The sequence below is a fragment of the Haliotis cracherodii genome, unplaced genomic scaffold (assembly GCF_022045235.1).
Source record: "Haliotis cracherodii isolate W230 unplaced genomic scaffold, xgHalCrac1.p SCAF_4, whole genome shotgun sequence".
Lineage (NCBI taxonomy): Eukaryota > Metazoa > Mollusca > Gastropoda > Lepetellida > Haliotidae > Haliotis > Haliotis cracherodii.
In genome coordinates, this window is record NW_027266297.1 from 58,249,018 (window position 1) to 58,273,756 (window position 24,739).

The window sequence follows — 24,739 nt, forward strand, 5'->3', positions numbered from 1 at the left end:
ATCCCACGAAGGAGGAATGATAGATCGTGGCTTGGTTCATTGTGTGGTATCATAATAATAATAATAATAATAATAATAATAATAATGATAATAATAGGCCATTTATATTGCACCTATTTCCTCACTACACGGGGATGCTCACAGCACTATTATTACCCAGGACACTGGATCAGTGCACTCAATAATCATTCTCAGCTCCCTGGGGAGTATACAACCCAAGCTGCCTTTTAGGTGCTAGAAGGTTAACAACCACATTGCCTTCAGATCCTACTGGGTACCCATTCACTGCTGTCCTATGTCAAAGGCATGAATTGTTGCTCAGGAGGTTATTCACAGGTTGTCTGCTCCAGACTTGATTGTTCACAGACTGTTGTGATATTGCTGACTGGTCCAAAACAACATTTCCCCTCTCGTTCAGTGCCTTGTGTATTTACTGCAACTTGTCTCCCCCTGACAGTCTGCTGGAGCTGGTCAGTCCCCCCACACAGGAGTTGTACATCAAACTGACCATCTCGAGTCTCAACTACTCCCGAGACGGCACCGCAAGGACCATCCTGTCTAAAGCTCTCACGTCGGCTGTAGAGGTAAGCAGTGATGCCACATCTTCACCCACATAAGTGGCTGTGTCATCTTAGGCACTGCAAGTGCTGTTTCTCAGTTACCTATCACTGTGACGTGTGGCTAAGCTATCCTGTAATCTATCACTGTGATGTGTGCCTTAGCTATCCAGTAGTCTATCACTGTGACATGTGGCTAAGCTATCCTGTAATCTATCACTGTGATGTGTATCTATGCAATCTCATTAAAATCAGATCTGAGTTCATGCTACCGCAATCTTTCATCTGACCAATCAGATCGTCGCTTACCACATCAGAAAGATGACAGCCAGAATGTGTTGAAATCATACACCCTCCGGAAGGTTACAAAGGGGTATTCTGAACCACATCTACGGACTCTATGACTGATTCTGTCTCTTACAACAATGGGATCAACATTTGTAATGGAAGAGACCTTCCATAGCATGTGGGAAGTACTGCCATACAGTCTTGGCCATCTATTAGACATTCCAGAATGTTCTTTTGTCCAGTTTTCAAATTTCTAATATCGACCTCACGTTAGTCATTTTATTGGTCGGACAAAGTTCGCGAAAGTTCGTTCTGATGTGAACTGGATGTCCTCAGATGTAGTGATCTGTAGCTGTAGTGATCACTAAGATCAGATGTGAATGAGATTGTGTGCCTATGTTTCCAGGGTGCCAGAGTGTATGCTACAAAGCTGCTGCGGGTGTTGTTGAGGACGGGGGTCGCAGGATTTAGTTCGTGGGGCATTGAACTTCTCATCAGTCAGTTGTATGACCAGTGTCAGGCTGTTGCTATGGCAGCGATCAACATCCTTGATGAAGCCTGTGATGTTCAGGTAAGGCTTTTTTACCATTTTACGTTCATCAAGTTTTTATTCCTAAGTTTGAAGTTTTAAGTGAAGTCGAAATATGAACCACAGGTTTGTCTAGCCCCTTCTCGATTACTTTCATGCAGCTGTGATAGCTGAAATATTGCTGAAGAAAAATAGATACCGTATTCGGCGTAATAAGCGCCCAGGGCGCTCCCAAACTTAGAAATAGGGGGCTCTTATTAGAATTATATTTTGGTGAAAAAAACAGAGTCAGAGTTGAAAGATAAATTTTGTGTTCTCTTTCTGATTAAATCCTCCTTGGGGCACTTATTGCATTTTCCTTGCTCAAGAAAATCTACATGACATAGTTGTAACCATTTTCCTTAATAAAAAATGTTACCACACAAAAAACTTCGTTTTTGTATGATATACGACCACCCTTACGGGGCCTCACCACCAACGGCGCCTCACGCCAGGGGGAGCAACTCTCACCCAAATCACTTTCCTTATGTCATCTGTAAGAGACAGACGTGTTGATTTTTCACACAAGACAAAATAAGAGAAATCTATCGTTCGACAAGAACCATGGCTGACCAAACTGTATGTATGGTACATTTCTTTCATTGCAAAGGCGTAATACCTCGCATTGTGAAGTTATAGAGTTGTAATTGACGCCACGTGCACGGTACCTTTGAATTCAAATGGCCGTAATGGCGTCCATATTGTAGTTCCACGGGCTGATACATGTAACACCAAGGCCATTAAGAAACGGCTTGGGGTTTTGTTATATCATACAGCATTGGTCTACAATTTTTTCCTTTACAAAACCCATGGTGGTGTGTTAATTTATAAACTACACTTACCTTTTTTACGGGTTTTACACCTTAGCGCGTAACACGCCCCTTTGGTGTTCTAATTAAACTACGACATTGGCTATTAGTATCGCGTTACAAATCGCATTCTACATTACGCCTTTGCTTCTAGTTTCACAATTTAAGCACGTATCTTTCCAATCTTTATATCGCACTGATACACGTTATACCCTTCCCGCCCACCTCAGAAATTACGGTCTTGTTTACAAAGACCTTCAAACTGTGTACGGGTTGTTCTAAGACAGGCACGAACGCTGCCTGATATGTCTGGCAGAGGACATTGCCTTTACCCCCCAAAAGAGACAAGTTGACTTGTTCCACTTTAAAGAGGTCTATAAAGGCTGGGGTAGATATCAGATCTACTAAGACATCCCCCCTCCCCATCTAAAAAGGGTAAAAAAGCTGCCGAGATTGTCTCCCCCGCTCCCTCTCCGGGGGCCGGGGGAGAAGGCTAGAGGGTCCCCGTAGTAAGCACTGCACCCTCTCCTGCACTGTCTTTGGCAGACTGTTCTGCGTTACTTAAGTCGCCGATGGCGTCGATGATTGAGGAGGTGAAGTCTCGGCTCCGGCAGCAGCTACGGGCTGAGCCTTCCCCGTTGTCGGCGCCGGACGCGGCTTCGAGATCTGTGTTATGCCCGGCGTCGGCCGAGGCAGGCCACTTGATCTCGGGGACGATCCGAGACCGGGCTTCGGCTCCGGCTCGAGGTCGCTCCCCAGCGGAGGGGTGGCGGGCGCCGGCCCGTGCACTACCGACGCACAATTTTCCCTAGCGGAGCCAGACGCCTCTTCCGAGGCCGAGGCTTTCACTAGTGGATTCGTAGCCGGGAGCCAGGGGGGTTCCCTTTGTCTCGGGGACGATCCGAGACCGAGCTTCGGCTCCGGCTCGAGGTCGCTCCCAAGCGTAGTGGTGGCGGGCGCCGGCCCGTGCACCACCGACGCACAATTTTCCCTAGCGGAGCCAGACGCCTCTTCCTAGGCCGAGGCTTCCACAAGTGGATACCTGCCCCGGAGCAAGGTTGGTTCCCTTTGTCTCGGGGACGATCCGAGACCGAGCTTCGGCTCTGGCTCGCGGTCGATCCCCAGCGTAGTGGTGGCGGGCGCCGGCTCGGCCCGTGCACTACCGACGCACAATTTTCCCTAGCGGAGCCAGACGCCTCTTCCGAGGCCGAGGCTTCCACTAGTGGATACCTAGCCCGGTGCCAGGTGGGTTCCCTTGAACCTCCGGCACCTCGGCACCGGGACTCGGCATCGGGCCGGGTGCAGAGGCACGTGCGGGACAGGATTGTCCAGGTACAGCCTCAGGTGGCTGCGCCCATGCCAGAGTCGGAGACACCCAACTTGACTAAGGTCAAGCAGGGCCGGCTGTTGCCCCCCCTTTCCCGCGTGCGGTGCGGAGTTGAAGGCTGCTAACATATGCTTCGAGGAGCAATATCATAATGCATGCCAACAGCTCCGTGTGTCCGTACACTCCGTGTATCTGTCGGCTGTACAGAGGGAGTTAGCGGGAGAGGGGGCCGGTCGACTCTTCGGAGTTGGCCGCGCAACTAACAGAAGTTCAGTTATCTTACGCGGGACGCTATTCGTAGCTGTCCCTCGCAGATGATGTGCGCTGTAATGGGCATGCGCAGGCGGTGGATGTCAGTATCTAAATACTCGACTTACACACGCCAAGACTTACTTGCTTTGCCGTATAAGAGGGTGCCACCCTCTTCCCTGGGGCTCAGCAGGTGGTCCGAGAGGCCGCTCAATTGTATACTTCCATCAAAGACTCATGAGGCCATGTTGGAGGTATCAAGCGTTAAAACCGCATAAGCGGGCCTCTCCAATTGTCCCCTCCTACGCTAACGCACAGGTCATACGTCCACACCTGCTTGGAAGCCGCCGCTTCCTTCAGGTATAAGGGCGCCGGGAGGAGCAAGAGAGGCACGGGCCGGGGCAAGGCAGCTGGTCGAGACCAACAGCTTATTCGCGGGGCTGGGAACGATGGGTTCCCATTAGCGCCCGAAGAGCCCCGGGTGAACCCACAGTCGCAAGTTATCGAACTGCCGACAGCCGGGGTCCACTGCCTCCAGCCGGATGTCTCCGTAGGCGGCCGACTGGCTCTATTCCTGAAGGAATCGGAGACAGTTACATCACAATCCCCGGACCCCGTCCATTTTAAGGGATGGCCATTTGCCTCGGTGGAAACATCATCCGCCCCTCCCCTTCTCCGGGATAAAGCACACTCCGGTGCCTGCTACCCGAGAGAAGGCGGAATTCCTCCGTGCCGAGGTCGACGCACTTATGAAAGCTGCGATCGAACCGGGTCCCGAGGGACAGGAAAGCGAGGGCTTCTACTCGACTTGTTTCCTAGTCACCAAACAGTGACCTCACCTGTCGAGACAGGAGAATGGCTAACGTCAATAGACTTAAATACGCCTATCTCCACATACCAATACACCCCGAGTTCAAGAAATACCTGAGGTTTTCTTTCGACGGGAGGTGTTATCAGTTCAGGGTTCTACCATTCGGGATCTTCACGGCCCCGAGGGTGTTCACCAAGCTGATGTTGATTGCCGCCCAAGTGGCCAGGTCAAAAGGTCGGTTCTGCCATCCGTACCTCGACGACTGGTTACTAAGAGCTCTATCGCAATCCCTGAGTCAGATAGCTACACAACAAGTGATAGATATTCTGATCACTCTAGGGTGGATGGTCAGTCTCAAGAAGTCAGATCTGAGCCCCACTCAGGATCTAGTCTTCCTAGTGGCTAATTTCAACACGGTGAGAGGACGTGTATCTCTGTCACAAGATATCAAGTCCCTTAAGCGCAAGTCACACTGCTCGTACATAGCTCCAGTTACTGGACAACATGGCGGCGACAGTGGATTTGACCTGGCGGGGCGCTTGAGAATGAGTCCCATTCAACAAGCACTCTGTCGACTTTGGGCGAACTTGGAAGATCTCGAGACTCCGTAGTGGCTCATAACACACCTCCAGTGGTGGACCGAGGTCGGGAATCTGTCCCGGGGGCTCCCCCTCGACACTCCCGTTCCGTCTCTCACAGTTCAAACAGACGCGTCACTCTCCGGCTGGGGAGGCGTTCTGAATGATCACACTGCCTCGGGACTATGGTCCCAGCAGGAGATCAAACTGCATATCAATGTGCTAGAACTGAGAGCGGTCAGGTTGGTGTTCCAACGCTTCCCGGGTCTGCTTCGTGGCCAAGTGGTTCGTCTAGAGATGGACAACCAAACGGCGATGACTTACATCCGGAAGCAGGGGGGAACGGCGTCTCCGTCGCTTCGACGAAAGACGTGGCAGTTCCTACTATAGTGCGACTCTCACGATATCAGGGTGCTACCTGTTTATCTCCCGGGGGTGGACAACGTCCGTACGGACGCTCTGTCTCGCTCCTCACGAGTGGAGGCTCGACCCGGGGATATTCGGGATTTTCTCCCTGTTATACAGGCCGTTACAGGTGGATCTGTTTGCGTCTGTGATGAATCACCAGACACCAACGTTCTGCTCCCGAGTCCACGACCCGAGGTCGGTGGCACCGGACGCCTTCCAGCTAGATTGGACGGACAGAATTCTGTGGGCATTCCCCCCAGTACCTCTGATTTCCAAGGTCCTGTCTCAGCTAAGCACTCAGCCTGCGCGACTAATTGTGCTCCTGGCACCTCTTTGTCGGCGCAGAGTGGGTTTCAAGTAATACTCAGGTTTCTGGCTCAGCCTCCTGTTATATTACCTTTATGACCGGACCTCCTATCCCAGAACGGGGCCCTCCACCCGAATCCCAGGATTCAATGGGTGGCTTGGCCACTGTCAGGAATCGCCTCCAGAAGAGCGGTATTCCTGCACGAGTTGCAGACACAATACTGGCTTCGCGGAGAGATTCGACAAACGTTCAGTACGATAGATAGGCCTGCTATGCGCCCTGGTGTGTCGATAGAGGGATTGCAGATCTTTTTTCTGCAGATCTCGTATCCGTGCTTGAGTTTCTCCAGTCGCGACTAGATGACGGCCTGGCCGCATCAACAGTCCGGGGGTACTCTACAGCTATCGCAGCTTTTCACGTCACTGTCGACGGGGCACTTCTGGGTGCACACCCATTAGTGCAGCGCTTTTTAGCAGGTGTGGACAGGATCCGACCGCCAGTCCGGCGGATCAGTCCCCCTTGGGACTTGTCAATCATTCTCGATTGGCTGTCCGGTCCTTCCTTTCGGGATCTGTCGTCTCTCTCTCTTCAGCTGTTGAGCTGGGAGACGGCGTTCCTTGTGGTGGTAACGTCCGGCAGACGGGTAGGCGACATTCGTGTTATGTCAGCCGATCCCGAAATAACTGTCTTCCATGCGGTCGATAAATATCACCGGGACAGTCAGTTTTCGACTACCGGACTCTTACCGTCAAAGGGTCGCACACGCTTCCACGTGAACGGCTCCTATGATTGAGCTACCTGCTCTTTCACAGCCTTCCTCGTCGGGGACCACTGCAAGACATGCTCATGTCTTGGATGTCCGCACGACTCTCAAGGCCTATATCAGCAGAAATATTGGTGTCCGTAAGGATAACCAACTATTTTGCTGTTACGGCGGTAGGAAGGTTGGCTCACCTGCGAGTAAACAATCTATCTCGAGGTGGATAGTTTCAACCATTTGTACAGCGTATACGCTTACAGGCAGGGACCCCCCTACCAGGTTGAAGGCTCATTAGGTTAGAGCAGTGGCTGCGTCAAAAGCGTACGCCGCGGCTCTGCACATTGAGCAGATCTGCTCCGCGGCTATTTGGAGCCAGCCGAGCACGATTCATCAAACCTTACCAACTCGACAAACACTCAAGCGAGCGTACTCGGTTTGGTCAGTCAGTTCTCCGAACGGGGCAAAGTTCTAATCTCTAGCCGATTGAGCATTCGAGATTTTAGACAGTCCTCCGGTTATACTGCTCGGTAATGGTCCGGATTTTATCTTCTGCGGTCGATAAATATCAGTCCGTACTACTCGATAATACTCGTATTTTGCGCACGCGCTCCTTCGATCCTCGGGGACCCTCTGGCCTAGCTCAGCGCTGGTTATGGTCTCTCGTGATCTACGCCCCTATATCACTTGTTCAAAAAAAAGTGTGGGGGTGGGAGGTGTTTCGAGTTCTCAACTTATGACAAGCCGCAAAAACAGGCTTTATCATAATATATGGTCGACCACGCCCTGTCTCTAGCCCCCGCCTTTCGACGGTGGTGCCTCACGATAAGGTTGGTTCCATTTATTGAACTCAATATTTTATTCTGTTGAATAATCAAATACGATGTATTTATTTACGCCTGTTGCTGACGGATGCCACTTCCTAGATTATCTTTGGGAGTCTGTCCTGATGCAATAAGTGCCCCAAGGAGGATTTAATCAGAAAGAGAATTTTACAAACCTGTAGAGGTTATGAATTCTCTGATGAAATCCTCCTTTGGGCACGGCCACCCACCTCCCCACATTCCGTCAGCATTTGACATATGGAAAGTGATTTGGGTGAGAGTTGCTCCCCCTGGCGTGAGGCGCCGTTGGTGGTGAGGCCCCGTAAGGGTGGTCGTATATCATACAAAAACGAAGTTTTTTGTGTGGTAACATTTTTTATTAAGGAAAATGGTTACAACTATGTCATGTAGATTTTCTTGAGCAAGGAAAATGCAATAAGTGCCCCAAGGAGGATTTCATCAGAGAATTCATAACCTCTACAGGTTTGTAAAAGTTTATGCTGACAGCCTGAAATGTTTATGTACGACAGATATATTTTTCCAGAATTTAATTGTCCTTAATTAAGGGTGCATATATCACTTGAGTGCGTATTGTATGCGAATAAATAAGTCTTGTGTACATTGATCAATCGGAAGGGGTGCTAATTAGGATTGTTCACTAGGCAATAAATTCTCAAATATCGCCATGGGCACATATTAGAGCAGGGCGCTTATTACGTCGAATACGTTAATAACTGTGCTCATCTGTTACAAGACAGGTATCAGTTTGGGCTGTTCTGCCATATTAGAAAGTTTGATCTATTTTCCAACAATGGGACTATGAAGATCTGGGGTAGAATAGGTCTTCAGCAACCAACACTTGCCGTAAAAGGCGACTAAGCTTGTCATAAGAAGCGACTAACGGGATCGGGTGGTCAGGCTCGCTGACTTGGTTGATTCATGTCACCATTTCTCAATTGCGTGGATCGATGCTCATGATGTCAATCACTGGATTATCTGGTCCAGACTTGATTATTTACAGACTGCCGTCATGTAGCTGGAATATTGCTGAGTGCGGCGTTAAACAACAAACAAACAAACTAATAATGCAATAATGAAGATGGCATTGTTTCCCATATATAGTTCGGCGTTAAAACAACAAATCTAACAATGGGATCTGTTCCAGGCTAACCTGGACTCCCTCGTGAAGTTGCGTCCTACATTACTCCACCTTGGCCATCGTGGCGTGATGGTCCTGTGTCGTTTTCTCTCCACTCATAAGGGCTTCAAGGCCCTCATGGATGCCAACTTCGTCACCAATGAATTACAGAGGTGGGAGAAGGTGAGTGGAAATATCCCAGTCTGCAGTTTATGCCACTAGTCCGAAGCTCCGGTCTTGTTTAATTCTGTTTGCTCCAGTAAGCTCATCTAATAATAGTTCACATAACAATGAGCCCGTTGTTTCTGCCAGACGTACAACCTGCGGTATGTCAAGATTGTGGAGGAACAGTTGAATGAGGCGCTGACCACGTACGAGAAGACGTACCAGGGGCAGTTCACTCGGCGGTCAATACAGAAGTGAGTACACCACACACAGCAGCAGGACAGTGCGGGGCGGGGAAGTTGACTTGGCGGTCAATACAGAAGTGAGTACACCACACACAGCAGCAGGACAGTGCGGGGCGGGGCAGTTCATTCGGCGGTCAATACAGAAGTGAGTACACCACACACAGCAGCAGGGCGGGGCAGGACAGTGCGGGGCGGGGCAGTTCACTCGGCGGTCAATACAGAAGTGAGTACACCACACACAGCAGCAGGGCGGGGCGGGGCAGTTCACTTGGCGGTCAATACAGACGTGAGTACACTACACACAGCAGCAGGGCAGGATGGGGCGGGACAGTGCGGGGCGGGGCAGTTGACTCGGCGGTCAATACAGAAGTGAGTACACTACACACAGCAGCAGGACAGGGCGGGGCGGGGCGGGGCAGTTCACTCGGCGGTCAATACAGAAGTGAATACACCACACACAGCAGCAGGATGGGGCGGGGCAGTTCACTCGGCGGTCAATACAGAAGTGAGTACACCACACACAGCAGCAGGACAGGCCGGGGCGGGGCGGGGCAGTTCACTCGGCGGTCAATACAGAAGTGAGTAGACTACACACAGCAGCAGGACAGGCCGGGGCGGGGCGGGGCAGTTCACTCGGCGGTCAATACAGAAGTGAGTACACCACACACAGCAGCAGGGCAGGATGGGGCTGGGCAGTGCGGGGCGGGGCAGTTCACTTGGCGGTCAATACAAAAGTGAGTACACCACACACAGCAGCAGGGCGGGGCAGGACAGTGCGGGGTGGGGCAGTTCACTTGGCGGTCAATACAGAAGTGAGTACACCACACACAGCAGCTGGGCAGGATGGGGCTGGGCAGTGCGGGGTGGGGCAGTTCACTCGGCAGTCAATACAGAAGTGAGTACACCACACACAGCAGCAGGGCAGTGGGGGGCGGGGCAGTTCACTCGGCGGTCAATACAGAAGTGAGTACACCACACACAGCAGCAGGACAGTGCGGGGCGGGGCAGTTCACTCGGCGGTCAATACAGAAGTGAGTACACCACACACAGCAGCAGGACAGGGCGGGGCGGGGCAGTTGACATGGCGGTCAATACAGAAGTGAGTACACCACACACAGCAGCAGGGCAGTGGGGGGCGGGGCAGTTCACTCGGCGGTCAATACAGAAGTGAGTACACCACACACAGCAGCAGGACAGGGCGGGGCGGGGCAGTTGACTTGGCGGTCAATACAGAAGTGAGTACACCACACACAGCAGCAGGGCAGTGGGGGGCGGGGCAGTTCATTCGGCGGTCAATACAGAAGTGAGTACACCACACACAGCAGCAGGGCGGGGCAGGACAGTGCGGGGCGGGGCAGTTCACTCGGCGGTCAATACAGAAGTGAGTACACCACACACAGCAGCAGGGCGGGGCGGGGCAGTTCACTTGGCGGTCAATACAGACGTGAGTACACTACACACAGCAGCAGGGCAGGATGGGGCGGGACAGTGCGGGGCGGGGCAGTTGACTCGGCGGTCAATACAGAAGTGAGTACACTACACACAGCAGCAGGACAGGGCGGGGCGGGGCGGGGCAGTTCACTCGGCGGTCAATACAGAAGTGAATACACCACACACAGCAGCAGGATGGGGCGGGGCAGTTCACTCGGCGGTCAATACAGAAGTGAGCACACCACACACAGCAGCAGGACAGGCCGGGGCGGGGCGGGGCAGTTCACTCGGCGGTCAATACAGAAGTGAGTACACTACACACAGCAGCAGGACAGGCCGGGGCGGGGCGGGGCAGTTCACTCGGCGGTCAATACAGAAGTGAGTACACCACACACAGCAGCAGGGCAGGATGGGGCTGGGCAGTGCGGGGCGGGGCAGTTCACTTGGCGGTCAATACAAAAGTGAGTACACCACACACAGCAGCAGGGCGGGGCAGGACAGTGCGGGGTGGGGCAGTTCACTTGGCGGTCAATACAGAAGTGAGTACACCACACACAGCAGCTGGGCAGGATGGGGCTGGGCAGTGCGGGGTGGGGCAGTTCACTCGGCAGTCAATACAGAAGTGAGTACACCACACACAGCAGCAGGGCAGTGGGGGGCGGGGCAGTTCACTCGGCGGTCAATACAGAAGTGAGTACACCACACACAGCAGCAGGACAGTGCGGGGCGGGGCAGTTCACTCGGCGGTCAATACAGAAGTGAGTACACCACACACAGCAGCAGGACAGGGCGGGGCGGGGCAGTTGACATGGCGGTCAATACAGAAGTGAGTACACCACACACAGCAGCAGGGCAGTGGGGGGCGGGGCAGTTCACTCGGCGGTCAATACAGAAGTGAGTACACCACACACAGCAGCAGGACAGGGCGGGGCGGGGCAGTTGACTTGGCGGTCAATACAGAAGTGAGTACACCACACACAGCAGCAGGGCAGTGGGGGGCGGGGCAGTTGACTTGGCAGTCAATACAGAAGTGAGTACACCACACACAGCAGCAGGACAGGGCGGGGCAGTTCACTCGGCGGTCAATACAGAAGTGAGTACACCACACTCAGCAGCAGGACAGGGCGGGGCGGGGCAGTTGACTTGGCGGTCAATACAGAAGTGAGTACACCACACACAGCAGCAGGACAGGGCGGGGCGGGGCAGTTGACTTGGCGGTCAATACAGAAGTGAGTACACCACACACAGCAGCAGGGCAGTGGGGGGCGGGGCAGTTCACTCGGCAGTCAATACAGAAGTGAGTACACCACACACAGCAGCAGGGCAGTGGGGGGCGGGGCAGTTCACTCGGCAGTCAATACAGAAGTGAGTACACCACACACAGCAGCAGTACAGGGCGGGGCGGGGCAGTTGACTTGGCGGTCAATACAGAAGTGAGTACACCACACACAGCAGCAGGACAGGGCGGGGCGGGGCGGGGCAGTTGACTTGGCGGTCAATACAGAAGTGAGTACACCACACACAGCAGCAGGGCAGTGGGGGGCGGGGCAGTTCACTCGGCAGTCAATACAGAAGTGAGTACACCACACACAGCAGCAGGACAGGGCGGGGCAGTTCACTCGGCGGTCAATACAGAAGTGAGTACACCACACACAGCAGCAGGACAGGGCGGGGCAGTTCACTCGGCGGTCAATACAGAAGTGAGTACACCACACACAGCAGCAGGACAGGGCGGGGCGGGGCAGTTGACTTGGCGGTCAATACACAAGTGAGTACACCACACACAGCAGCAGGACAGGGCGGGGCGGGGCAGTTGACTTGGCGGTCAATACAGAAGTGAGTACACCACACACAGCAGCAGGGCAGTGGGGGGCGGGGCAGTTCACTCGGCAGTCAATACAGAAGTGAGTACACCACACACAGCAGCAGGGCAGTGGGGGGCGGGGCAGTTCACTCGGCAGTCAATACAGAAGTGAGTACACCACACACAGCAGCAGGACAGGGCGGGGCGGGGCAGTTGACTTGGCGGTCAATACAGAAGTGAGTACACCACACACAGCAGCAGGACAGGGCGGGGCGGGGCAGTTGACTTGGCGGTCAATACAGAAGTGAGTACACCACACACAGCAGCAGGGCAGTGGGGGGCGGGGCAGTTCACTCGGCAGTCAATACAGAAGTGAGTACACCACACACAGCAGCAGGACAGGGCGGGGCAGTTCACTCGGCGGTCAATACAGAAGTGAGTACACCACACACAGCAGCAGGACAGGGCGGGGCGGGGCAGTTGACTTGGCGGTCAATACAGAAGTGAGTACACCACACACAGCAGCAGGACAGGGCGGGGCGGGGCAGTTGACTTGGCGGTCAATACAGAAGTGAGTACACCACACACAGCAGCAGGACAGGGCGGGGCAGTTCACTCGGCGGTCAATACAGAAGTGAGTACACCACACACAGCAGCAGGACAGGGCGGGGCGGGGCAGTTGACTTGGCGGTCAATACAGAAGTGAGTACACCACACACAGCAGCAGGACAGGGCGGGGCGGGGCAGTTCACTCGGCAGTCAATACAGAAGTGAGTACACCACACACAGCAGCAGGACAGGGCGGGGCGGGGCAGTTGACTTGGCGGTCAATACAGAAGTGAGTACACCACACACAGCAGCAGGGCAGTGGGGGGCGGGGCAGTTCACTCGGCAGTCAATACAGAAGTGAGTACACCACACACAGCAGCAGGACAGGGCGGGGCAGTTCACTCGGCGGTCAATACAGAAGTGAGTACACCACACACAGCAGCAGGACAGGGCGGGGCGGGGCAGTTGACTTGGCGGTCAATACAGAAGTGAGTACACCACACACAGCAGCAGGGCAGTGGGGGGCGGGGCAGTTCACTCGGCAGTCAATACAGAAGTGAGTACACCACACACAGCAGCAGGACAGGGCGGGGCAGTTCACTCGGCGGTCAATACAGAAGTGAGTACACCACACACAGCAGCAAGGCGGGGCAGGGCGGGGCGGGGCGGGGCAGTTCACTTGGCGGTCAATACAGAAGTGAGTACACTACACACAGCAGCAGGGCAGGATTGGGCGGGACAGTGCGGGGCGGGGCAGTTCACTCGGCGGTCAATACAGAAGTGAGTACACTACACACAGCAGCAGGGCAGGATTGGGCGGGACAGTGCGGGGCGGGGCAGTTCACTCGGCGGTCAATACAGAAGTGAGTACACCACACACAGCAGCAGGGCGGGGCAAGACAGGGAGGGGCGGGGCAGTTCACTTGGCGGTCAATACAGTACTCATAGACAGCAGGGCGGGGCAAGATGGCCTCGTGGTTCAAGCCTTAGCTTGTCATGGTTAGTACTTGGTTTAATTCCAAGAGTGTGAAGCCCACATCAGGCTTCTGTCATGATATTGCAAGGATATTGCTAAATGTATTGCTAAGTAGGTGCCTACTCATTTATTCTGTTTGAGGAAATATCTTAAAACTAAGAAATTAAGTATTCATGCCTTACCTTGCACTTTGGAAGCTTTTATCATCCAAATGGCAGGATTTAGTTTTAATATTGGATGTATTGTATAGGATAAGAGGTGCGTTTCTATTTGACTTCACTGATTGTATGGCATTGTTTTTCATCATTGTTCAGGGGGCCACCATTCGCCGTGCAGAGTTGCGTCCCTTGGGCACGCCAGAAACATATGATTGTGGGTTCGAATCCCGCTTCTCCCAGATTATGTTTCTAGGTTTGTCAGCACCATACCCGTGCTCGTGGGTTTCACCGAAGTGGTAAACGTCTGAGACCTGCATCACTTCAGGCTTTCCTCCAAAATTAAGCTGACACGCCATGATATAACTGAAATACTGTTAAAAGCGGTGTTTAACCCAACTAACTCTCACCAACTCACTGATCATTGTTCATGCTGTCAACTCGGTTGCCTGGCCGTGATTCATTTATTTGCATGCTAACATGTTAAACATGGAATAGCACTGACTGCAGTGTGAAACTACATTCCCTCACTAGCTCACTGACTGTTGCAGACGTCCGAAGAAGGATGTGTTCCTTCCTGTCCACCTGTATGGCCAACTGTGTCAGCATGACGACGGCCTTGACCTGCTGAGGAAAGAGGTCAGTGATCATGTAGCTACTGATAAACTGGGATGTGAAATTTTTGTTTCACATGCATCATGACTTTTGTTTCTGTGTCGGCTGAAAATACAGTCAGGTGCCGTCAGTATTAGAAATTAGCATTGGTCATCTCTTCCCAACCAAAGCTTTTAATCATGAAGGTATCTGTAGGTCATGTAGACGTTCATCAAATTTGTAAGGTTATCGTTTTTGTATCAGGACCTGCATCACTTTAGACTACTGAAATACCAATCAAAGCAGGAATAAACCAAACTTTACATCACCATTACAGTCCTGTGATACCTGAAATAATAATAATAATGATAATGATAATAATAGTCTTCACATTCTCTGAAAAGTTCTGGGTTGGTTTGACTAGGCAGCACTCGTTTGATAGGCATTACTTAGAAGTTGGCGGATGACAAGATAAACACAATTTTTATGGATAACAACTTCTTTAATACTGTAAAAAGCGACGTTTCGGTATAGATCCTTATACCTTTGTCAAGCAAGGCAGCACTCCCTGGGAGAAGTCCCATTCGCTGTCTGGGCTGCCTGTAGACTGGGCAAGGGCCCTCAGCTGATGATGAGCCTACCCAGGCTGACTGTTCTAGGATCACTCAAACCCTCGTTGATGATTTTTTTTTTTAATCTAATAATGATAATAATAATACCATGCCATTTATATGGCACCATACCTCCACACTACGAAAGGGGAATGCTCAAGGCACATACAGAAAAAAGTGACATGAGAGGCGTAGGAGCAAGTTGTATGTACAGGGCTATGTACCGGTGTATGTACAGGGCTATGTACAGGTGTATGTACAGGTGTATGTACAGGTCTATGTACAGGACTATGTACAGGTGTATGTACAGGTCTATGTACAGGTGTATGTACAGGTCTATGTACAGGTGTATGTACAGGTGTATGGACAGGTGTATGTACAGGTGTATGTACAGGTCTATGTACAGGTGTATGTACAGGTCTATGTACAGGTCTATGTACAGGTGTATGTACAGGTCTATGTACAGGTCTATGTACAGGTGTATGTACAGGTCTATGTACAGGTGTATGTACAGGTGTATGTACAGGTCTATGTACAGGTGTATGTACAGGTCTATGTACAGGTCTATGTACAGGTCTATGTACAGGTGTATGTACAGGTGTATGTACAGGTGTATGTACAGGTCTATGTACAGGTGTATGTACAGGTGTATGTACAGGTGTATGTACAGGTCTATGTACAGGTCTATGTACAGGTGTATGTACAGGGCTATGTACAGGTGTATGTACAGGTGTATGTACAGGTGTATGTACAGGGCTATGTACAGGTGTATGTACAGGGCTATGTACAGGTGTATGTACAGGGCTATGTACAGGTGTATGTACAGGTGTATGTACAGGGCTATGTACAGGTGTATGTACAGGGCTATGTACAGGTGTATGTACAGGGCTATGTACAGGTGTATGTACAGGGCTATGTACAGGTGTATGTACAGGTGTATGTACAGGTGTATGTACAGGGCTATGTACAGGTGTATGTACAGGGCTATGTAAAGGTGTATGTACAGGTGTATGTACAGGGCTATGTAAAGGTGTATGTACAGGTGTATGTACAGGGCTATGTACAGGTGTATGTACAGGGCTATGTACAGGTGTATGGACAGGGCTATGTACAGGTGTATGTACAGGGCTATGTACAGGTGTATGTACAGGTGTATGTACAGGGCTATGTACAGGTGTATGTACAGGGCTATGTACAGGTGTATGTACAGGTGTATGTACAGGTGTATGTACAGGTCTATGTACAGGTGTATGTACAGGGCTATGTACAGGTGTATGTACAGGGCTATGTACAGGTGTATGTACAGGGCTATGTACAGGTGTATGTACAGGTGTATGTACAGGGCTATGTACAGGTGTATGTACAGGTGTATGTACAGGGCTATGTACAGGTGTATGTACAGGTGTATGTACAGGGCTATGTACAGGTGTATGTACAGGTGTATGTACAGGGCTATGTACAGGTGTATGTACAGGGCTATGTACAGGTGTATGTACAGGTCTATGTACAGGTGTATGTACAGGGCTATGTACAGGTGTATGTACAGGGCTATGTACAGGTGTATGTACAGGGCTATGTACAGGTGTATGTACAGGTCTATGTACAGGTGTATGTACAGGTGTATGTACAGGGCTATGTACAGGTGTATGTACAGGTGTATGTGTAAGGTTGCGTGCTGTGTTGCAGGAGTGTGTGAAGGAATACATCCAACACATCCACAGTCTGGAACTCCTCAACGACCAAGACGTCCTCAAGCTGAAGATTGCTCTTTGGGCAGTGGTTAGTGTTCCTTGCAAACTATATGTAGTTCCTCTTTATTAACCCTTGGTCTTTAACCATAATTCCAGGGAACAATAGGTCCCCAGTGCCCCATGCTTGTCTCCCTGTTGTCATACCAGGGAAGAATAGGTCCCCAGTGCCCCATGCTTGTCTCCCTGTTGTCATACCAGGGAAGAATAAGTCCCCACTGCCCCATGCTTGTCTCTCTGTTGTCATACCAGGGAAGAATAGGTCTCCAGTGCCCCATGCTTGTCTCTCTGTTGTCATACCAGGGAAGAATAGGTCTCCAGTGCCCCATGCTTGTCTCTCTGTTGTCATACAAGGGAAGAATAGGTCCCCAGTGCCCCATGCTTGTCTCTCTGTTGTCATACCAGGGAAGAATAAGTCCCCAGTGCCCCATGCTTGTCTCCCTGTTGTCATACCAGGGAAGAATAAGTCCCCAGTGCCCCATGCTTGTCTCCCTGTTGTCATACCAGGGAAGAATAAGTCCCCACTGCCCCATGCTTGTCTCTCTGTTGTCATACCAGGGAAGAATAGGTCCCCAGTGCCCCATGCTTGTCTCCCTGTTGTCATACCAGGGAAGAATAGGTCCCCAGTGCCCCATGCTTGTCTCTCTGTTGTCATACCAGGGAAGAATAAATCCCCAGTCCCCCATGCTTGTCTCCCTGTTATAATGCCAGGGAAGAATAAGTCTCTCCCTGACTACCTAATTTTAACTCTCGCGGACTGTCACAGGGCCATGTCGGAACTTCAGCAGATGGGGTGACGTGGCTGGACGAGGAAAATGTTATCCCAGAGATCATCCGACTGGCCGAGGAGTGTGGAGTGTTCTCTGTCCGAGGGTAGGTCTTACAGTAGTGACCATGGAACATGAGATGTGTTTGTGATAGCCTTGATGATAGCCTGTGTAGTATTTGAGGCTGTAAGGTGATCTTTGAAACATCTGGCAGTGTGTTCACCAAGTAACCTCCTATGTTCTTACTGCATGGTTCTCAGCACTTTCAGAAAACAGAATCATCTTCTCCTTCAGCATTTCAGACATCACTGTGGTTACTTCAATGTAATGGTGATACAATTTCTATTTCAAGAGGCACATGTCCTGCCCATTTGTCTGAGGCACTTCAATCCACTGCAGAGTTGTGTAGCGTAGGTGGACCAGGATCGTTTCATCATATTCCCCCAAATTATGATCCTTGGTGTGTCAGCCTCATACCCAGGCTGAGGTTTTTACCAAAAATGGTAGACTTGCACCTTTTCTGGCTTTCCTCCCACACTTGATCTGCTGTGATTTTAACAGAAAACCAACCTCATTCTACCCTGAAAAAAAATTGCCCCCATATACAGGATGAAGTTGTAAAAGTTTTTAATGGACCCGTGAAGATTCGGGGTAGAATATGTCTTCAGCAACCCATGCTTGCCGTAACAGGCGACAAACGGGATCGGATGGTCAGGCTCGCTGACTTGGTTGATGCATGTGATCGATCCCAATTGCGTGGATTGATGCGCATGATGTCAATCACTGGATTGTGTGGTCAAGACTCGATTATTTACAGACCGCTGTCATATAGCTGGAATATTGCTGAGTGCAGCGTTAAACAACAAACATACAAACAAACAAAAGTTATTTATGATGCTGTGTGTTTGTTTCAGGACTGCATTCTATGTACTGGGGTTGTTTGCATGTACCAGGAAGGGAACGGAGATTCTGGCCCAGTACGGCTGGGAGTCACTGTGTTTTGTCCGGGGGGACAAGTGGCCGGTAACACTAGAACAGGGCTACTTCCCCCAGACTCTAGGTGAGGCCGGCAGTGTAAGCAATGTGAGTCTACTTAGTGCTTTCAAGCCAGAAGCCGACCGCAGCCAGGTGTCCACAAACACACAGCTGTCTTTCATTCAAGAAGAGGGCAAAGGGGATATATCTGATCAGTCTTTCACTTGTGATAAGTCAGACACTCAATCTGTGACAAACATTCCAACAAGCATGGAGAAGCTTAATGGTACGAATTCAAATGGACATTCGCTTGGGAGTATACCAAAGAGTCGAACTTTGCCTCTTGAATCAGGGGACTTCAGTAGATATCAAAGCATGCCTGTGAGATCACTTGCCAACGGACAGCCTCACCCAATGGTGCGTGTCCGAGCTGCAAGTGATGACGGTGATGTGTATGTAAAAAACAGTTCGTCCATGGACTCGTCAGTGATAGAGACATTTAGTGAGACGTTCAAGGAGAAAGCTATTATAGGTGATAAGTTACTTACAGCGACGACCGACTCCGAGAGGCTGGAAACGGCAAGTGATCCTGGCCTGCCTGATAACTGTGATGAGAAGGCAAAAGAAAAAGAGATTGTTTTTAAAATAGGGGGGTCAAATATACTCCGTGATGATCGCAGTAGTAGTGAGAGCTCCCACAAAAGTAAAAGCCGGACTAGTAGTTTTAACACAGACTCGACAACAAGTGGAGTGAGCTCATGTGACTCGGGAGCTCTGATTGGTGGCCTGGGGCTCACTTCTCTAAGTCCGATTGCAAGTACGTCTTCTCTCAATACAATAGCATCAAGTCAAGTAGCTGGGCAACCAGATCCCAAAGAACCAGTCCACCCTTCATCTGTTCAGCGTCGACTTGCAAAGTTGACCCGAGTTCCTAGTCTGCGGAGACGTTCCGCCGCTCCAGCGCTCGGTATCTACCCAGCTAGCCATTCCACCGACCCCTCCACATTCACAAGCCACAGAGATGCAGTTGGGTATGCCACCTTGAGAATAATCAAACGAAAACGGACGTACAGCTCTGAAGGTGAATCCGATCCAGGTCCTGGGGTGCCTGCTTTTGGTGACGGATTGATTAACAGAACATACAGCACAGAGTCTGATAGCAGTGTTGACAGCAGTATCTGGCTCAGGTTAGTTGGTGTCTTCTTTGTATTTGCTTTTTAAAAAAAACTTTGGGAGAATTACACTGCATTCATGAGAAGATGTGCAGAAAGGATATGAATATTGTTAAATGGGATTTGAAGTGTGTCCCTTTGGCATGCCAGAAACCTATGAGTGGTTCGAATCCCTGTTCTCCCTGATTATATTTCTAGCTTTGTCAGCACCATACCCATGCTTGTGGGCTACACCAAAGTGGTAAGCATCTGAGACATGCATCACTTCAGGCTTTCCTCCCACATCACGCCAGGATGTAACTGGAACACTGTTCAAAGCAGTGTTAAACCAGACTCACTCTCTCACTCACTAAATGACATTTGAAGCACACCAAAAAAATTGCTGACCTAATCACGGCAATGAATACTTTCTTGCTTATTATCTCGTTTTATTAACTGTTAAGTATATTAAGTCTGTGAAAGGCATTTAAAAGCTATACACATGAGGAAGAGAATTTATGAATGACAACATTTTGGCGTATATACTTACTCCTTCATCAGATGAAGGAGTAAGTATCTACTCCAAAGTGTTGTGTTCCTCATAATAAAGAAGCTGACATTCATAAATTCTCTTCCTTATTTTAACCGTGAAGATCCAGGGTAGAATAGGTCTTCAGCAACCCATGCTTGCTGTAAAAGGCCACTATGCTTGTCTTTAGAGGCGTCTAGCAGGATCGGGTGGTCAGGCTCGCTGACTTGGTTAAAGCATGTCATCGATCCCAATTGCGTGGATTGATGCTCATGATACCAATCACTGGATTGTCTGGTCCAGACTCGATTATTTAGAGACTGCCGTCATATAGCTGGAATATTGCTGAGTGGGGTGTAAAACAACAAAGAAAACCAAATCAAAACCTTATGTTAAGTATGTTAGTTAACATGGAGTCTTGGATGGCCTATTTTATTATCCCCCGCCCAACAAAGTTGGCGGGGGATATAGAAACGGTCGCCGTCCATCCATCTATCACGTTTCGTTTCCGGAGCATAACTCAGAAACCGTTCAATATTTCTTCATCAAACTTTGCGGGTCTGTCAGGTACCTGCTGAACTGGTGCCTTTTGCTATTTAGAAATTTTAGAAATCTTTATTTTTTACGTTTCCATGGCAACAAGATGGACTTAGGTTCCAAAGTCTTCTTTTTTTCACAATTTCCATGACAAGTTCCACCTTGGTTAAAAAAGGTTAGGGTTTGTTTAGATTTAATTATGTCATAAATTCTGCAACAGGGGCGTGGGATATAGCCACGTTAGTGGCAAACTCTTGTTTGTTACTGAATTAGCAGACTGGTACATATAAACTATGTATTTTCGCAAATGTGAAGTTGCTGAGTCTGTAAAGCAAGCAATGAACAGCGTGTTTGATGATTTACTCCCCTGCTCATCTGATGCTGTTCTTGACACATGTTCCCCTGCATCTTGCAGCAGTATACGGAGGAACATCAGTAGTGCATCCCTGCCCGACTACGAGGGCCAGCAGTCAAGTCCATACAACACTCTCAACAAGGCCATCATCCATCCCCACACCTCCACGTCAAGCTTTGTGGGGCTGTGTCTGCCTGTGGATATCTACATGGTGTTCGAGGTGAGTCGCTGTCCTGGTACTCCGGCGTCTACAACTTGGTGATTGTTTGTTTGTCTCAAATGTGGCTACTTTTTTTGTCTGTCATAATTTGGTGATTTAAACATTGTGACCATATTTTGCACAACTTTTTAAGAGGCGTTTAGAAGTTGGAGAACTAAGTAAGGATAAGAGTATATCGATGAACAACTTCTTCGTTTTTCTTTTTTTTTAAATATTTTTTATTAAATTCAGTAAATGACATTACAGAGTTATACATGGAGTAGCACGTCTTGTAGCATACTTGTTAGGTATAGGTTACCTATACAGCAGACAGCAGGTCAGCAAGTTTAAGTTCGCTACAGGTGTCCATCAAAGTTTACAAATGGTGAAAACGGGCAAATATTTGCCATATTTATTAACTAAGTGTGAAGCTAAATCCTTACCAATTGGTTGTGTAAAAAAAAATTAAAAAAAAAAAATATATTAAAAAAATAAAAAAAATAAAATTAAAATAGATAAATAAATAAAAAAAACAACAATAATGAACAACTTCTTTATTACAATTAGGAGCGACGTTTCAGGGTTGGTTCTAACTTGCTTGATATGGTGTTAGTCTGTACACCGAAACGTCGCTCCTAATTGTAATAAAGAAGTTGTTCATCCATATATTCTTATCCCTATCCTTATTGTTATCCTTCTTTGGAGAACTGCTGCCATATTCCAGACAAAATGTTTTGGATAGGGGAGGGATGATTTTAAATGTTTTCAATTATTTTATTGATATGTGTATGACTATAAACTCTGCTCTGGGAAAAGCCTGCCTACCATGATTCTGAAAAAGGCAAAACGAAGCCAATCTCTGTGGTTAATGAACTGTGTTATAGCCCACAATAGGCTGGGCAATAAACATCTTAATACATGTAGATCAACCTGGAGAAATGACTTTCTGCCTCTATTTAGGTTGGTGTTGTTATGAGTTTGTTTAGGTTTGCAAGGAGTATATTCACATACAGAGTATTGATGGTGTTGTTATGAGTATATTCACATACAGAGTATTGATGGTGTTGTTATGAGTATATTCACATACAGAGTATTGATGGTGTTGTTATGAGTATATTCACATACAGAGTATTGATGGTGTTGTTATGAGTATATTCACATACAGAGTATTGATGGTGTTGTTATGAGTATATTCACATACAGAGTATTGATGGTGTTGTTATGAGTATATTCACATACAGAGTATTGATGGTGTTTTTTGCTGGCAGGTTATTGAGGGTGAGGATCACCGGTCATCTGTGTCTCTACATCGCAGGGACAGCTACATCATGGACAGGGTACAGGGTAAGTCTCACCATCATGGACAGGGTACAGGGTAAGTCTCACCATCATGGACAGGGTACAGGGTAAGTCTCACCATCATTGACAGGGTACAGGGTAAGTCTCACCATCATGGACAGGGTACAGGGTAAGTCTCACCATCATGGACAGGGTACAGGGTAAGTCTCACCGTCATGGACAGGGTACAGGGTAAGTCTCACCATCATGGACAGGGTACAGGATAAATCTCACCATCATGGACAGGATAAGTCTCACCATCATGGACAGGGTACATGGTAAGTCTCACCATCATGGACAGGGTAAGTCTTGTCATGGACAAGGAAAGTCCCTCCATTTTGAACAGGTTAAGTTTCACCATTATGTTCAGGGAAAATCTCACTATTATGGAAACAGGAATGGATTAGCACACCACAAATGTGTCTCCATGTGAGTTGAACACCAAATGTTTATAGGCCATTATTTATGTGATGCCAGTTCCTGAGGTACAGAGTTAATAATTAAATGTTGGAATCCAAAGTACGTCTCACCTTGATGTTGATCGCGTTGTGTTCCAGAGCGCAAGCTGACCTACACTGTACCGCCTCTAAAACCAGATGTAGACTTGGAGCACTCCGCTGACGTCTGTATTGTCTGTGTTACCCACGAGTCACATAAATCTATCTCCCATGATGCACTGTCTCATGATGGTAAGTGTGCCATTAAACAGTTATAGCAATCTGTGAATGAATCTTCACCCTGTGATTTCTTAAACTCCTTCAAATTATTACTGTTGGAATATCTTTGTTCATTGAAATGGACATTTCTTGATATGCTTGTTATTCGCGGTTCATGAAGTCCAGAATTCTTAAATCCAGACATGAACACATTGTGTGAATTACCGTAACCTTGGCCTTCAGATATCCCATCAATAGACGCGGACGCAGAGCAGAAGATGGACCTGGCGGCAGGTCAGAGTTCACAGGGGCTGAAGACAGGACGGCCAAGAGTGGAGAGCGTCAACGATACGTCTTCAGCGACTCCTGGAAGCGTCACCAGCACAAACAGCACAGACTCAGGTATTCTATACCCCTTGGGGTCGGTCGGGTAGCCTAGTGGTTAAGGCGTTCGCTTGTCACGCCGAAGATCATATCTCTGAAACTGATAGGTATTCTTTGTTGCAACTTTTCTTACACAAAGACCAAGTTGTCAACTGAAGCCTTTTGCTATTTAGGGATTTTTGAATTTACAATTTTTCCATTTTCAAAGCAACAAGTTTGACATTGACTCAGTTCACATTGGTGTGTACTTGACATAGAAATTCAAAGTTCTGAATCCCAATTCCATGGTATTGTTTTGATAGCTCAATAAATACTCTTGAATTGGACCGACAGATTAGATGGAAATTCTCTAATCAAGTTGGACTTAATGTTACAGTAAGATGATTTGGAATTTGTGGGGGCCGAGAGGATTTGTTGTCTTCTGCTGACTCTTGTTCATAAAATCAACATCTTTTTTGACATTAAGTAACACTTTAGAGTGTTTTTGTATCGCCTTGCAGGTTATCCTTACCATCTCATTTCTGATAATCAAGAAATCTTGGTGGTGCGCTACTTTTGACGAGGATTTTACTACAAACTGTGCAGCATTTCCTGTATTAACATTCTTCATGTTAATATTGTGGCCGCGATTCGCTGTGCAGAGTTGCGTGCCTTAGGCGCACCAGAAACCTATGATTGTGGGTTCGAATCCCGGTTCGCCCCGATTATGTTTCTAGGTTTGTCAGCACCATACCCGTGCCCATGGGTTTCACCGAAGTGGTAAATGTCCGAGACCTGCATCACTTCGGGCTTTCCTCCCACATTAAGCTGACACGATTTGATATAACTGGAATAATGTTAAAAGCGGCGTTAAACCCAACTCACTCACTAATACTGTGTCCATCTTTTTGGGAGATTTATGAACAGATAAATGACCCAGGTGGCCTTTTGATTTCCCTGAAACTCAATC

General features: G+C 49.0%; 2 protein-coding genes across 3 annotated transcripts in view; both read left to right on the plus strand.

Annotated features, from left to right (window-relative positions):
* The window catches only part of LOC139478488 (rapamycin-insensitive companion of mTOR-like), a 59,192-nt gene that overhangs the window by 28,958 nt on the left and 5,495 nt on the right, over window positions 1-24,739 (plus strand). For both annotated transcript variants that reach the window (XM_071260972.1, XM_071260974.1), the window contains 12 exons: window positions 458-584; window positions 1,252-1,416; window positions 8,649-8,804; window positions 8,934-9,040; window positions 14,498-14,585; window positions 16,838-16,930; window positions 17,666-17,772; window positions 18,581-19,828; window positions 21,274-21,433; window positions 22,681-22,756; window positions 23,308-23,439; window positions 23,650-23,808. In XM_071260972.1, coding sequence (XP_071117073.1) covers window positions 458-584; window positions 1,252-1,416; window positions 8,649-8,804; window positions 8,934-9,040; window positions 14,498-14,585; window positions 16,838-16,930; window positions 17,666-17,772; window positions 18,581-19,828; window positions 21,274-21,433; window positions 22,681-22,756; window positions 23,308-23,439; window positions 23,650-23,808 — 2,618 coding nt within the window. The remainder of the gene's footprint in view (window positions 1-457; window positions 585-1,251; window positions 1,417-8,648; window positions 8,805-8,933; window positions 9,041-14,497; window positions 14,586-16,837; window positions 16,931-17,665; window positions 17,773-18,580; window positions 19,829-21,273; window positions 21,434-22,680; window positions 22,757-23,307; window positions 23,440-23,649; window positions 23,809-24,739) is intronic.
* LOC139478317 (uncharacterized) lies at window positions 16,992-17,636 on the plus strand (the record flags this gene model as incomplete). Its single annotated transcript, XM_071260742.1, has 1 exon — window positions 16,992-17,636. A coding segment is annotated over one exon (645 nt), but the record flags the coding sequence as incomplete, so codon positions are not given.